The sequence below is a fragment of the Babylonia areolata genome, chromosome 1, assembly GCF_041734735.1.
Source record: "Babylonia areolata isolate BAREFJ2019XMU chromosome 1, ASM4173473v1, whole genome shotgun sequence".
NCBI lineage: Eukaryota > Metazoa > Mollusca > Gastropoda > Neogastropoda > Buccinidae > Babylonia > Babylonia areolata.
Window position 1 is genome coordinate 63,699,309 of NC_134876.1, and position 14,731 is coordinate 63,714,039.

General features: G+C 41.6%; 1 protein-coding gene across 1 annotated transcript; it reads left to right on the forward strand.

Moving 5' to 3' along the window:
* The first annotated feature begins 673 nt into the window (after positions 1-673).
* LOC143285424 (uncharacterized) lies at positions 674-9,647 on the forward strand. The gene is made up of 4 exons (XM_076592688.1): positions 674-1,192; positions 4,062-4,213; positions 4,911-5,018; positions 6,890-9,647. Exons 1-4 carry the CDS (start codon positions 1,189-1,191, stop codon positions 8,603-8,605), a joined length of 1,980 nt encoding a protein of 659 aa, XP_076448803.1. The 5' UTR covers positions 674-1,188; the 3' UTR covers positions 8,606-9,647.
* The last annotated feature ends 5,084 nt before the right edge of the window (positions 9,648-14,731 follow it).

Consider the following 14,731-nt stretch of genomic DNA (forward strand, 5'->3'; position numbering starts at 1 on the left):
ACTGATGCAAAAACAAGTTCTGGCCTGTCACAATATGAGTTAAACTTCTTATAAATGATAGAGAGATTGACTGGCATACACTGAGAGCAAGACAGAGACAGATCGAGAGAGAGCACACAGTTGTGAGCATGTTCAATTGATACAAAATAAACAAACATAACACGTGACACAAGGAATGTCAGGGGATGGGGGAGAGAGTGAAAAAAAGGTTGAATGATAAATTAAATGTGTGTGTGTGTGTGTGTGTGTGTGTGTGTGTGTGTGTGTGTGTGTGTGTGTGTGTGTGTGTGTGTGTGTGTGTGTGTGTGTGTGTGTGTGTGTGAACGAGGGACAACGAGAGGGAGTGATGCAAGCGCCCTCCATCGGGAATTTTTTTCGATTTCCCGTACCAATCTTTTAAGGATGAAAACAGTAGTGGTGTGTGTGTGTGTCTGTGTCTGTGTCTGTGTGTCTGTGTGTGTCTGTGTCTGTGTATCTCTGTGTGTGAACGAGAGACTGTGAGTGGGAGGGAGACTTATATTCTTCGCTGAGGCAAACGCCCTCCATCGGGAATTCTCTCGCACTAAAACAGCAGTGGTTCTAAATTTGGCTCATTACGTAGTTGTCGAAAAATAGAGGAACGGGAATTACTTATACTCCTTTTTAACGAACGTTCTCATTGGAGGTACTCCAGTCTGAGAAAATTCACTGGCAAGGAAGTGCAACTGATTTTCGACACATTATCGTAGACTTTATAATCACCATCATACTACAAAAATCCATTCTGAGCAACTGGAGCTGAGTTGTTTGATCGTGCTGTTGTATGATAACCAATCGAGGAACTGACTGTTATCGCTTGAAAAGCAAACGAACGTTTACAGTTTCCTGAGGAGGGGAGCGATCGAGTCCTTGCGAGGAATTCCACGAAATGTGTTCGCTAATCTAAAAGTTTCTGCTGTCACGCAGTTTTCTTTCAGTGGCTGGAACCACTTGGTAGTGATTGGTATCGACTTAAGTTCTGTTTCAAATCATCTGCGTTAGACTCGCTTGGCAGTGGCGTCGATTTGTGAAGGTTCACATTATTGCTGTGTCTTTGCTAGACCAATCCTTCTTGCGTCTCAGGGCAGCGGTTTCCGGACAACACGCGTACAGCGGTTTCGGGTCGGTCAGTGTGGTCTGACTGACCATCTGGACAGACTGGTCAACGATATGGGTAAGTGCCTGGATCTATGATTTGAATCAAAGCACTTTGAAAGAAAGTGGATCGGTTATTATTTTGTTGATCGAATAATATTAAAGATAAATAAAAAATGACTAAATATGTAAATAAATAAATGAATAAATAAACGAATGAATAAATAAATAAATGAAATGAACACATAATAAATGAACCGACAGATGAATTGTTAAACTAATTTATTAAACAAATACATTCATAAATAGATGGATTTACAGATAAACAAAATTTTGTTTTGAATATTAGTACAAAGGGATTTTTTTTAAGAAAAAAAGAAATAGTATACATCTCCATGAAGTAAGATGGGTTGATAGATGGTTGTTGGTGTTTTTATCAGTGCCAGTCTGTAGTTTGATACTAGTGGACATCAACTTCTATATATCCATATCAAACTAAGCATTGGAATATTCACTGTACTGTCTGTACTGACCTTCAAAAAAGTTCCTCAGTAATATGATGTACTGTATTTTGTTCGTCCTTTATTTTTTCAATCTCTTTTTCATTTTTTTTTATATTCAAAATATACCTCTGTTTCTTTTCTTTGTATATATACATACATACATGATGATATATGTATATACGCCCCATTGACCACCTCATCTTCAGTAATGTGTGTGTGTGTGTGTGTGTCTGTGTGTGTGTGTGTGTGTGTGTGTGTGTGTGTGTGTGTGTGTGTGTGTGTGTGTGCGTTGATGATGATATAACGTTTGATCTGTATGAGTCAATACTTTGATTCATGCATAATGTACAGCCGGTTCAATACAATATCCCTGCCCTGCCATTACCACTTTTCTACTCTCTGTGTGTTCATTAGTTTCACATCTGTCTGCAGTGTTCCATAGGTTTGCACTGATACATTTAAGGCAGAAGGACAAAGTCCGTTCACATCATGTGATTGGTCATGTCTGTGTAGGCCTGTGTGGTGCCTATGTCACTCTGAGAGAAAGAAAAATAATTGAACTGATGAAAGAAAGAGCTGAAGGACAAAACAGCCATTTATCTGTTGTCAAAACACCCAAACAGTTATACAGATCTGCCGCCCCATTGACCTTGTCAGTAATGATTGTGTGTGTGTGTGTGTGTGTGTGTGTGTGTGTGTGTGTGTGTGTGTGTGTCAGTGTGCACTGGGAAGGGGGTGAACTATTTTAAAAGTCCCGTCACAGTTAATGGCGATTATAGACATCATGTTAAATGTGTGTGTGTTTGTGTGTGTGTGTGTGTGTGTGTGTGTGTGTGTGGTGTGTGTGTGTGTGTGTGTGTGTGTGTGTGTGTGTGTGTGTGTGTGTGTGTGTGTGCAGGGAAGGGGGTCACACGGTGAAATATCTTTAACGTCCCGTCGGCACAGTCAATGGCGATTATAGACATCATGATTATAGACATCATGTCAAATGTGTGTGTGTGTGTGTGTGTGTGTGTGTGTGTGCGTGCGTCAGTGCGTGTGTGTGAGTATTGTGTGTAGCGGTGTGTGTGTGTGTGTGTGTGTGCGTGTGTGTGTGTGTGTGTGTGTCAGTGTGTGTTAGTGTTTGAATACTGTGGTGTGTGTGTGTGTGTGTGTGTGTGTGTGTGTGTGTGTGTGTGTTGTTGTTGTTGTTGTTGTTGTTGTTGTTTGCATGTCACCAGTGTTAATGTGCGTGAGAGAGCAACAAAGTGACTGAGCATTGCAGAGACGAGTATTCGTGAATGCATGTATGTAACGAAGTATGTGTTCGTCTTTTTGTGCTTAATCATTATAGTCAATGACTGAATCGATGTTCGTATGTGACGAAGTCCAGAAATCCTCTGACTTGGCCTAGTCATCTTCATTAGACGTTGGGGTATTTTTGAAAAAGTCCCTCTCCGTTTTCAGAATATAGCTTTGCGTTGGAAAACCCAAAGCTTGAACGCGGAACTAAGGGATTGGCCAATGAAAAGGTGTCTAGTCATACGAAACGGAAACTCGATTTTCCCCCCAGAGCTTAGGCCCAACGGGAATCCCCGTATTATATGTTCAGCACCGCATCGACAGAGCATGCGTCGTCTTCCTGAATAGTCAACAACTCCACCCGCACCCACCACTCACTCTCTCTCTCTCTCTCTCTCTCTCTGGCTTTTCTGTCTGCCTTTTCTGTCTGCCTTTTCTGTCTGCTTCTCTGTGAAATAAGACAAAACACATGTCATCAAAGTATATTAATCGCCCTACATGTATCTTTTCACGTTGTGTACGTCTATTTCTGCGTGAATGCAACGAACCAGCGAGATTGAAAGAGGGACTCGAAACTCAAAAACTTTACACAAGGATGAAAAATCAAGGTATTGTTTTGTCTTCACCCTGTCTCTGTGGCAACAACAACGACAAAAAAACAAAACAAACAATGCATGGACTCAAAACTCTGGAATTGGTTTGTTGTCCATACACAGATACAGAAATTCATTGTTTGACATGTGCAAACATCACCAGAAAATGAAGTGTAAAGTAGATATGAAGCTGAGTAAGTTAGGAAGTATGTGCATAAAAAATATAATCACATGCACACGCACAAGCACACACACACACACACACACACACACACACACACACACACACACACACACACACACACACACACACACGTGACAGACATATACACGCAAATATATACATTATATGTGTGTGTGTGTGTGTGTGTGTGTGTGTGTGTGTGTGTGTGTGTGTGTGTGTGTGTGTGTGCATATATATATATATATATATATATATATATATATATATATATATATATATATATATATATATAACTGTGATAACAATCATCATCATAACTCTTACCAAACATCAGAGCCAGAAACCAGTTTTCATCTCTTAACTTTCTTTTCAACCTTGTTGTTTCAGTGGTGAGAGAACAACACGGGGACGGTTCCGGTCAGGCTTCAGTGCATTCCCAAATGACGTCCACGATGATGATGAGTACAGCCAGGAACGAGGATGAGGAGGATAGTGGCAGCAGCATGGACATCCCCACTGGGGGCCAGCGAAAGAGAAATGTCAGTACATGAGTACTTTGTAATCAGTTTGCTTTTCAGCAAACGCGTACATTTTGACTGTTCAATTCAACAACCATGCAAAAGATTTGAACACAAACTGATGTCATGCCTTTGTTTTTGCATTGCTTTTAACGAAGTGGTGGCCAAGTAGTAACGCGTCTGCCTAGGAAGCCAGAGAATCTGAGCGCATTGGTTCGAATCCCACAGTCGCCAGTATTTTCTCCGCCTCCATTAGATCTTGAGTGGTGGTCTGGACGCTAGTCAGTCGGATGAGACGATAAAGGGAGGTCTCGTGTGCAGCTTGCACGGCAACAAAAGGGTTGTCCATGGCAAAATTTTGTAGAAAAATCCACTTCGATAGGAAAACAAATAAACTTGAAGGCAGAAAAGAATACTAAAGAAAAAATGGGTGGCATTCTTAGTGTAGCGAGGCGCTCTTCAAGGGAAGAGCAGCCCGAATTTCACACAAAGAAAATTGTTGTGACAAAAAGAGTAATGCAATAAAACACAAAGAAATGTTCTTCTCGTTTTTGCCTTTGATTAGAAGAGTAAACGATACGCATTTGACATTACATTTCAGCAGAAAGATGACTGGTGCAATATTGACTTTGTATTTCAAAACTGAGATGCTTATATTTTGATTTTCACCAGAAAGGACAGTGATGATTGGTTAACTGATTGATTTACTGATGTGCAGGCTGACGTCGAACCAGACGATGAGAGAGAACTGAAGAGACAGAAAAACAGGGAGGCTGCCAAAAGATGCCGTGACAAGAAACAAAAGCAGACAGAAGATCTCAAACACGTAAGTTGCCTCCACATGGAAGCCATATGAGGTCATTTAGCGATGCAACTATCATCTACATTTTCATTTTCATCACCAGGGAGCCTTGGTACCCCTCCCCCCTCCCCGCCACCACAGAGAGAGAGAGAGAGAGAGAGAGAGAGAGAGATTCAATATTTTTGATGGTTTATTCCCGTAACGTCTTTTTGGGAATGTGAACTATACATAAACATTAATAATCATGAAGAGAAACATTCAAGAAGATACAATCACAAAGACTAAAAGTCACTCATGTCTCTGTACTGAAAGGTTTTAATGAGACACACACAGACATAACTAACAACGCTATCGTTAGTGCAAAGTAACTCCAGTTCAAAGAGGCAAGGGTAACTTGATGTAATATTCGGGCCAAATACATGTCACACACACACACACACACACACACACACACACACACACACACACACACACACACACACACAGAGAGAGAGAGAGAGAGAGAGATGGGGAGGTGGAGGGGTGGTCCAGACGAACATACAAAAGGGTCAAGCATTGTAAAAGATTTTTCAAGACCGATCTCAATGAGACAGCTTTGAAACAGCAACAGTGCTTAGCGTGGCGGTGGATGGACGTGGGTTCAAATTCCATCCATGGTAGAATTTTTTCTACACGTTGCTAGCTCCTACCCAGAGCCGAGAGTGTATGGGCACAAAATGGGAACACAAGGACTACACAGTCGCGGGTCATCCATTTCACGGATGTGTCTTTTTGGAGGGTTGCACAAACATATGCTGACCAACACTGCAGCTGCCTGTATCTCTGTATTGTGAATTCCAATCCACTTCTATGCCATAGAGTGAGTTCATTCTAGTTTCAAGCGTCGGTAGGGGGTGTTTAAGGAGGGACTGACGTTATGGCTGTCTCTACCCCTTGTGCATATGTATCTTGACTAAGCTCGTTGGGTTACGCTGCTGGTCAGACATCTGCTTTGCAGATGTGGTGAAGCGTATATGGATTTGTCCGTACGCTGTGACGCCTCCTTGAGTAATTGAACTGAACTGAACTGAGCTGAGCTTAACTGAAATGAACTGAACTCTACCCCCGGGGAGATGCTCACTCTGTTTGGCTCTGCATCTAAGCGATCATTGTCGTCAATAGGGGGTATAGTAAAATGGTGTCCTGTGCATGTTGAACCAGAACAGGCACTACTGACACATCGAAATGACTCAGTAGCACTGCAGGGTCTCCTGAGGTGTGTGACCTTCTGGTGGCCTAACATTAATAGTTCCATGTAAACTAAAGGGAGATGGGTCAATGGTACACGGACCTGAGTATGGCTGTATATGGGGGGAATGTGATGAGCGGCGAGGAGTAAGGCAACAGGCGCGGATGATGCGGAAAAAAAAACCAAAACACACACACACACACACACACACACACACACACACACACACACACACACACACACACACACACACACACACACACACACACACACACACACACACACACACACCAACACCAACAAAAAAGACAAGTCTCAACTTTTCGGAGTCAACACTCCTACAAAATGCCATCAGAACGAAGTGAAAAATTGACATCCATGTTATTGTGCGTCAGGTCAAAAGTTAGACTCGGCACAATTTGAAGGATTGTCAACAGCTGTGGTTAACTTGTCCAATCAGTTTGCCGAAATCTTACATTTTCCTTTGAGGCACACAGAGTTCTCGTGCTCTTGTTTATAATTTGTGACATGTATAATGGTTTTACTAGGATTTATCCTGTAGTCATCTGAGTTTGGGTTTTTTGTGGTTTTGTTGTTGTTGTTGTTGTTTTGGTTTTTTGTTTGTTTATCTATTTTAATAAACAGCTCTTTTCTACCACTGTTGCAGAAAAATTCAGAGCTGGAGCAAGAAAACTGCCAGCTTGCCAAGCAGCGGGATGAACTGATCCGCAAGTGTAAAGAATACCAGCGTGAGATCGAGCAGCACAAGCAGCAGGGTTGCATGGTCCCTCACTTCAACCCTCCCTTCAACCTGGACCATCTGCTGCAGCCCTCCAGCCCCCCTTCCCCAAGCTTCAGTGAGTCAGCACCAAGCACCAACTCCTGCCCAAGTCCTGCCCCCAGCATCAGCCCGGGTCCACCTGCAAGGTACCTCCCACCGTTTGCGCGATCTGATCCTCCTAAGCACCCACCATTTCAGGATGATGTGTCTTCAGGAAGCATCAACAACCATGCGTCAGTGCCACCTGCTGCACCTCAAGCAAAATCAAAAGCCACCCAGGATTCTCCCCATTATCTGAGAGTCCGAAATAAGGATGGTACCCATAAGATTCTCTGTCTGGACCATGATAATTACCTAAAAGTGATGCACAGGTTGAAAGCCCAGAGAGCAGCTGCTGCTAAGGTCACGGAGAGTGAGCCACATCAGCATCAGACCTCGCCAGTGGAATCTGCTGTTGATTATGACGCTCAGTCTCAAGAGACCTCTTTCAAGCAGGAACAGCCAGAAACGCAAAACAACATGAACAGTGGTAAAGCTCAGTCCCCGTTTCTTCCATCTGAAACGGGAGAACAAGAAACAAACCCCAAACCTGTGCAAAAGCTGGACACATGTGAAGATTTGCTTTCAATTCTGAGAACACATGTGAAAGACAATGGGAATGGATTCGAAATGACGCCAGTCAGTGAGGACGATGTGCAGATCAAACAGGAGGTACTGGACGCAGAATACGAGAAGAAAGGCTTCCAGAACCTTGATAAACAAGTTGGACTGACAGATATAAAACAGGAAGATACGACCACCGAGTCTTCAGAAACTTGGCCATCCACAGGACAGCAGATCAGAGCCAGCTTGGACACCCTGACAAACCAAGATGACCTGTCGTCTACCAATGCCCGCATTCAAAACATTGTCCAGTACCTGGAGAGAGCCGAGCACACGATGCACACCACTGGCACCAGCACAGTGAAGCAGCCCGGCCAGCCAGTCAGGCAGAACCTCACAACACAAACCCCATCTGCAAGACCAACTCAGATGGCTACTTTCGTCGTTTCATCAGCCTCAGTGGGCGCCCTCAACAAAATGAATGCAGAAGGAAGCCATGCATCTTCTCTTCCCCAGCAGAACGCCGGACAGAAAACCAACCAAAGTGTTGACCAGCGTCCCGACAGTGTTCAGGGCGCTTTGGAACAGCAGAAGGGTTTGCCAACCAGACCGCGGCCCAATGCAGGTGGCCTCGTGACCTCAGCCTCTATGGCTCCAGGCAGAAAGCAACAAGCCGCCTTCTCTGTTACACCACCCGGCACTGAAGTTACATCTTCCAGCAGCATGACACCAAGTGCTGGCTCCATGCAGATGAACCAAGGTACCGGCGATAACAAATTGAGGATGCAGTTGATGCCAGGGCAACAGCATCCACTCAATGTTCTTCAGCACGATTCGGCCATTCCCTATTCTCATCCTCCATCCAGCACCATTGATACATCAGCCATAGCTCCCCAGCACCTGCGAAATGCTACTTCCACTGGCAGCCTTATGTCAGAGAGCACCACTCAAATTGTAGAATATCTAAAGGCAAACAGCATCGAAACAATGGATTCATGAACCCTGAAGTGCGTTCGATGAAAATGGGAAGTACAAAACAAACAGGGACCATCTGAAAAATAACCAAAAACGTGGACAACCCGGAATAACATATACCAAAGACACTGCGAGTTATCTGTTCTCACATCAGTCCGGTGAAGGATTTTGAAACAGTAAAATCCAGATACAGTATTTCGTCAGCACTGCTTTCAGTTGATTCCTCTTAATGCGTGGTTTTCATAAGTACATATGCGTGAGCATGCACATACAAACCAAATTTTGTAAACCTTTTCTTTCTTGTTTTTCAGAAGAAGAAGAAAAGCATTCATTAATCCTTGTAGGACTTGACCACTAATTTTATCTGAACAGTCAATATGTTAGACTTAGAATTGTGTAACTCCTGGCTTGATTCTTTACGAAAATAAACATTGTGTTGACAAGTTTAAATAAATAGCAAACAGATAGAAAAAAAAAAAAAAAAAAAAAACAGACGCAAGCATGTTATACGAGTTCTGGTAAATGTATTCACAAAACTGCCCCTTCCTATCTCTGTGACTGCCCTTCACCTCTACACTCCATCTCGCTCACTACGATCGGCTTCGGATCCACTCTGTTTACGCATACCCAGACTGTTGGCCGCCGTTCATTCTCTGTCTCTGGACCTTGCGATTGGAATGAACCCTCTCTTTCGCTTCGTCAAGTCTCCACTCTCAGCTCTTTCAAGTCTGGCTTTAAAACCCACCTCTTCCCAAAATAGCCTCCCTTGCCTGCCCATCCTTGTCTTTAGTTTCTACAGTTTTTGAGTTATGCATGTGTGTGAATGACTGGTGCGAAAGCGCTTTGATTTGTCTCTGCACAAGATTCAGCGCTATATAAATACCATTATTATTATTAAGCATCCTGTGAAGCACTTGACACAAACTGTGGCACTTTGTGTCCAATCAACTTCTTGAAAAACGCTGTTCACCAAATGCTGTGGAATAATTATGCTAACAGTTCTCTGCATATGAAATGTTTCTGTTTAAATCTGCCCCGTTTATTAAAGTCCTGCGATGTGGTAAAATAGGCTTTGGAACTGTTGTATATTTGAAATTCGTGAAGTGTCATATTCTTTTTGTGTCCATTGATCGTTTTTGTGGTTCTCAAGACAAAATTCAGTCGGATGCTATGTTGACTATGTCTCTCCATCTCTGTCTCTGTCTCTGTCTCTGCCTCTGTCACACACACACACACACACACACACACACACACACACACACACAGAGAGAGAGAGAGAGAGAGATTCATTTGCAAATAGTTCTTGTCGAAATCGTCGTCACCTTGAGAGCTTGTTAAATATCTGTTTTGACTGTTATCCGATTGACACACATTCAGCACATTTTTTTCTTCAGACTGAAAATTGTACATAAGGCTTAGTTACAGGTGAACATTTATTTAACTGGCAATGACTCACCATCCTACGAATGATTGACGGTGTGTCCGCGCGCGCGCACGTGTGCATGTGTATATATAGATTTGTGCATGTGTGTGTGTGTGCGGTGGGGTGGGGGGAGGGGTCGCGGGGGGTGGGGGGGGGGGTTAGAAAGAGAGAGAGAGAGATCTTTTATTTCTCAATAAAAATCTAATTACACGCCCAAAGTGTGTCTATGGTGTGTGTGTGTGTGTGTGTGTGTGTGTGTGTAAATGGTAAAAACAAGTTGTTTAAACTAAGTTGGCTCAAAAACCTGCGGAGCTGTAACATCATTTAACTTTTACTTTGCATTTACTAAAGAAGAATAAGAAAAAAAATTACGGGGTAATCAGTATGAAAGAAATGGAGCAGTATCAAGGTGCTCGTTGTTGAATTGTACCTGCATCATTTTGATATTGGACCACAGTGACAGATGCTGAGAAGGTGCGAGAGTTGTATGATTTTTTTTTAACAGTCCTGGATATGCAGTTTTTCCCATTGAAACTTGAATAACTGAATATTCACGTAAAATATAAAATGAATAGAGGATCGTGTTTTCCCCATAAAAGTGTGACAAAAAGTGTTATAAATGGATGCTTGTACCTAACCACTGATGCTATGGAATTTTATAATAACAACAACAACAACAACAAAGAAATAGTAACAGTGGATTTTTTTTTTACCTTACATTACAAAACAAATAATAAAACGCATATAAAATGCCACCCACCAACCCCTAGCTCAAACAGAATCGGTCATATCACAGAATAACAGAAGATGGCATAATCCACATGTAAATATAACTTACCTGATTCGTTTAAACAATGCTGTTGAGCGGTTACAAAATGAACTAATGATTGTCTTCCCCAAATAAAAGCCACAGTGAGTCAGTTTCAGTTTCCAAGGAGACGTCAATGCTTTCGGACAAATCCATATTCGCTACACCACACGGCGAGGCTGTGATTCGAACCCAGACTCTCGCGTCTTAACCGTTCTGACACCCTCTTCCTGTCACAGCCCTGATGTCACCAACACCATAGGAGGAGAGCTGGCGTCACCAACATCAGAGGCAGAGACCTGATGTCACTAGCAACAGATGGGAGAGACCTGGCGTCACCAACATCAGAGGCAGAGACCTGATGTCACTAGCAACAGAGGGGAGAGACCTGGTGTCACCAACATCAGAGGGGAGAGACTTGACGTCACCAACATCAGAGGCAGAGACCTGATGTCACAAACAACAGAGGGGAGAGACCTGACGTCACCAACATCAGAGGCAGAGACCTGATGTCACAAACAACAGAGGAGAGAGACCTGACGTCACCAACATCAGAGTGGAGAGACCTGACGTCACCAACATCAGAGGCAGAGACCTGATGTCACCAACATCAGAGGGGAGAGACCTGACGTCACCAACATCAGATGGGGGAGACCTGATGTCAACATACCAGAGGGGGGAGACCTGATGTCAACATACCAGAGGGGGGAGACCTGACGTCACTTGCGGCATTGAAAGGGGGAGGCCTGATGGTTTTTTGTTCGTTTTTTTTCCTTGTTTCTTTTTCTTCTTTTTTTCTTTTCTTTTTTTAAACATTTTTTAAATTTCCATTTTCGATAACACATAGACATTTTACATAAATACATATAACAAGAATGGAGGGAAAAAGAAAGAAACACGAAGAAAGTAAACAAAGATGAAAGTAAAACGGCATAATGACATACATATACAGTATTCTAAAATAAAATAAAATAAAATAAAATAAAATAAAAAATAAAATAAAAACTTTTAATAAGTGAATATATCATTTTATCAAGTCATCGAAGATAAGAACAAGATATTCAGTTCACCCAGATTTTATTTTTGCATATATCATAACGTACGCACTTTCTTAACCATCTCCCCCAGTTAAGCTGTATTTCAATTTTGCACATGTCTAACAATGAATTTCCACACATGAGAAAAAATTTCAATTTCAACCATTATTTTACGTAAAACATCTTAAGAGTTACACATTATAATATGAATAACTTTTACTGTTAATGAATATGGTGTTACATATTGTTTCCAATCAAAAGTAAGTATAGAAAACAATTCATTTAGAAGCTGTATGTTTCACGTCGATCATAGCCCTATATTCCAATTTTTGTATCTTGAGACATGATCATTCTCAAATGAGTGAATATTTGGAAGGCAATATATTTAACCATATATATATATATATATATATATTCCCCAAGAGGACTAGTAAATCAAGAACTGAATCTGTACTCGTAGCATCATGGAAACCAAACATTATCATATATTCGTTGAATTTCAAATTCGCGCGAACTCCACATTTTGTTTTTTGTCATTCTTCCAGGCATAAATTATTCGAAACGTTAGAGTGACAGCATCGCCTGAATATAATAAGTTCAACACTGCCTTTAACTCCTAAACAAAAGTCACAATTAACATTGTTTACATTCCAGTTTCTTTTCAAACTACATTTGTTCCAAAGATTCTATGATATGCGACATTGTAGCCACTTCAGTTTTATTTATTTTATTTTATGAAGTTTGTTATTAACCTTTTACCAAATCATATTTGTTCCTAGATTCTCAGACCACTGGTACCAATTTTTCTGGAGAAATACTATCATTAAATGTCCGGCAAAACATCATAGTATCGCCGTGATTCTTTTAGTATTGGGTGTATTATTTCCAATGTCCCGAGTATATCATGTGTATTCCGGCTTGTTGGCACATCAAGATTTACGTGTTGTTTGTTTGTGGTTGGTTTGTTTTGTTTATTTTTTGTTGTTGTTGTTGTTGTTGTTTTTGTTTTGTTTTTTTGTTTTTTTTTGTGTTTTTTTGTTTGTTTGTTTGTTTGTTTGGGGTTTTTTTATTGCTCTAAAGCAATCGTTATATTATAGGTTAAAAAATGAACATCTATTTCACATTTTCTTCAGAATTTATTTTGTGTGAGACACTTCCATTATTGTTTCTGAAATGTCAAACACAATATTCCCCCTTTTCAAGCCAGTTTCCGTAATTTATAGTACTATTCCCATCATAGAAAAATAGAAAACTGGTTCTCAATGAATGTGTGCTTTCTAAATTAGTCATTGTTACTTTTACCCAATGCATAAATGGTTCCAAGTTTTTCTATTTCATTGAAAAATGGGAACATTTCAGCTGCGTTTAAGTTGGTTTTGTTTTTTTTCCTTTTGCATTTATGTTTTGTGATTTTAAACTTTCTTACCAAGTAAATTTTAATGCCTCAGTGTATTTTCATTTACCTGGTATGTTTAAACCTCCTTTAACACTTTTGTTGTTGTCTTTCTTCTTCCTATTTTTGTCTCGTTTGCCATTCTAAACAAAGAGAAAAAGCATTCTTTCTGACTTATTTTGAAATCACCTTTAAAAAAAATGTGGAAGTAAGATCCATTTGTGGATCTTAGTGCTTTTTGAGTTATTTTGATTTCGCTGGTTTTGGGATACACATAATACACACTATGGTTCCTTATCTCTGAATGGCCGAACGTTTTCCATCTTTGGAGGCCTGACGTCACTTGCGGCCGAAGAGGCGGGGAGACCTGATGTCACCTGCAACAAGAAAAGAAGATAGAGAGATAACAATTCACATTACTTTCATAAATGAGAGAATGAACGACTGTAGTCAGAGAAGATCTTAGCGCACATGTTGACACACGTAAATTGTTTTCTTCGTCTGTGGTTACATTACCCCCACCCCCACATTATCTTAATGTTCTCATCTCTTTCTGTTTTTACAAATTGTGGTGTATGTGTGTGCATGTGCGCACTCATGCGGGTGTGTATACATGTGTGTGTGTGTGTGTGTGTGTGTGTGTGTGTGTGTGAGGGGGGGGGTTGTTTGTAGGAGAGAGAGAGAGAGAGATGGGGTGAGAAATCGCTTAAGTGTATAAAATACCAGAATGTTCTTGTGCCTCAACACTGAAAAACATCATCATCGTGGCCAACACCTGGAGCAGGTGCTGTGTCCTACACGTAGAGAGGCGGTCCCTGGAAGTAGCCATCACCACAACAAGTATTGACGCTGGTTTTCAGCCCAAAAATGGGCCACTTCAAATCTGTGCTTGTTGCGACAATTTCTATTTCTCATGGCATAGTGGTGTGATTTGAGATCGCATTTAACTACTCGTCCCACCATTGAACAGCATTTGTGACTTCCAGGATCCTGTCGTAGATCACCACTGACGACATTGCTGATTGAATCTGCTCACAACATTTCTGTCTGACATTTTCCTTTCATCTTCAGGAAACTGTCAACTGCTAAATAGTTCTTATTTCTTAAGGTATCTAGTAGTTGTTTGGCCAGGCATGTTGCAATGCTCCTGGAAAAGCGAGATCCATATGGATTCGTTTTGGTGATACGAAATGTTTGAGGATATGCGTCGGTGATAGAGATGAACCTGTCGGGTGCACTGTGGACCGTACTGGCCTCTTTGGATCAAATGAAATGTGGAGAATGTTCCAAGGACAGCCTTGGCGGGACTGGTGGCGGCGTCCGAGTCTCTGATGATTTGTGTGGACTTTTCGGCTGCTTGTGAAGGAGAAGGAGGTTCGTCAAATGGCATTGGTGGCCAGACCAGTGCGATGTGCCTGTGACATTACCGACATCTGTCAGTTTGGAATGCGTTTAAGAAGCAACTATTCCAGAGTCTGTGCTTGAAACT

Bases quoted from the DNA above. Each gene is read 5' to 3' on its own strand.
- LOC143285424 (XM_076592688.1), top strand. The intron at 4,214-4,910 runs GTCAGTACATGA...ACTGATGTGCAG, and splicing joins GGGGCCAGCGAAAGAGAAAT to GCTGACGTCGAACCAGACGA. The intron at 5,019-6,889 runs GTAAGTTGCCTC...CCACTGTTGCAG, and splicing joins AGACAGAAGATCTCAAACAC to AAAAATTCAGAGCTGGAGCA.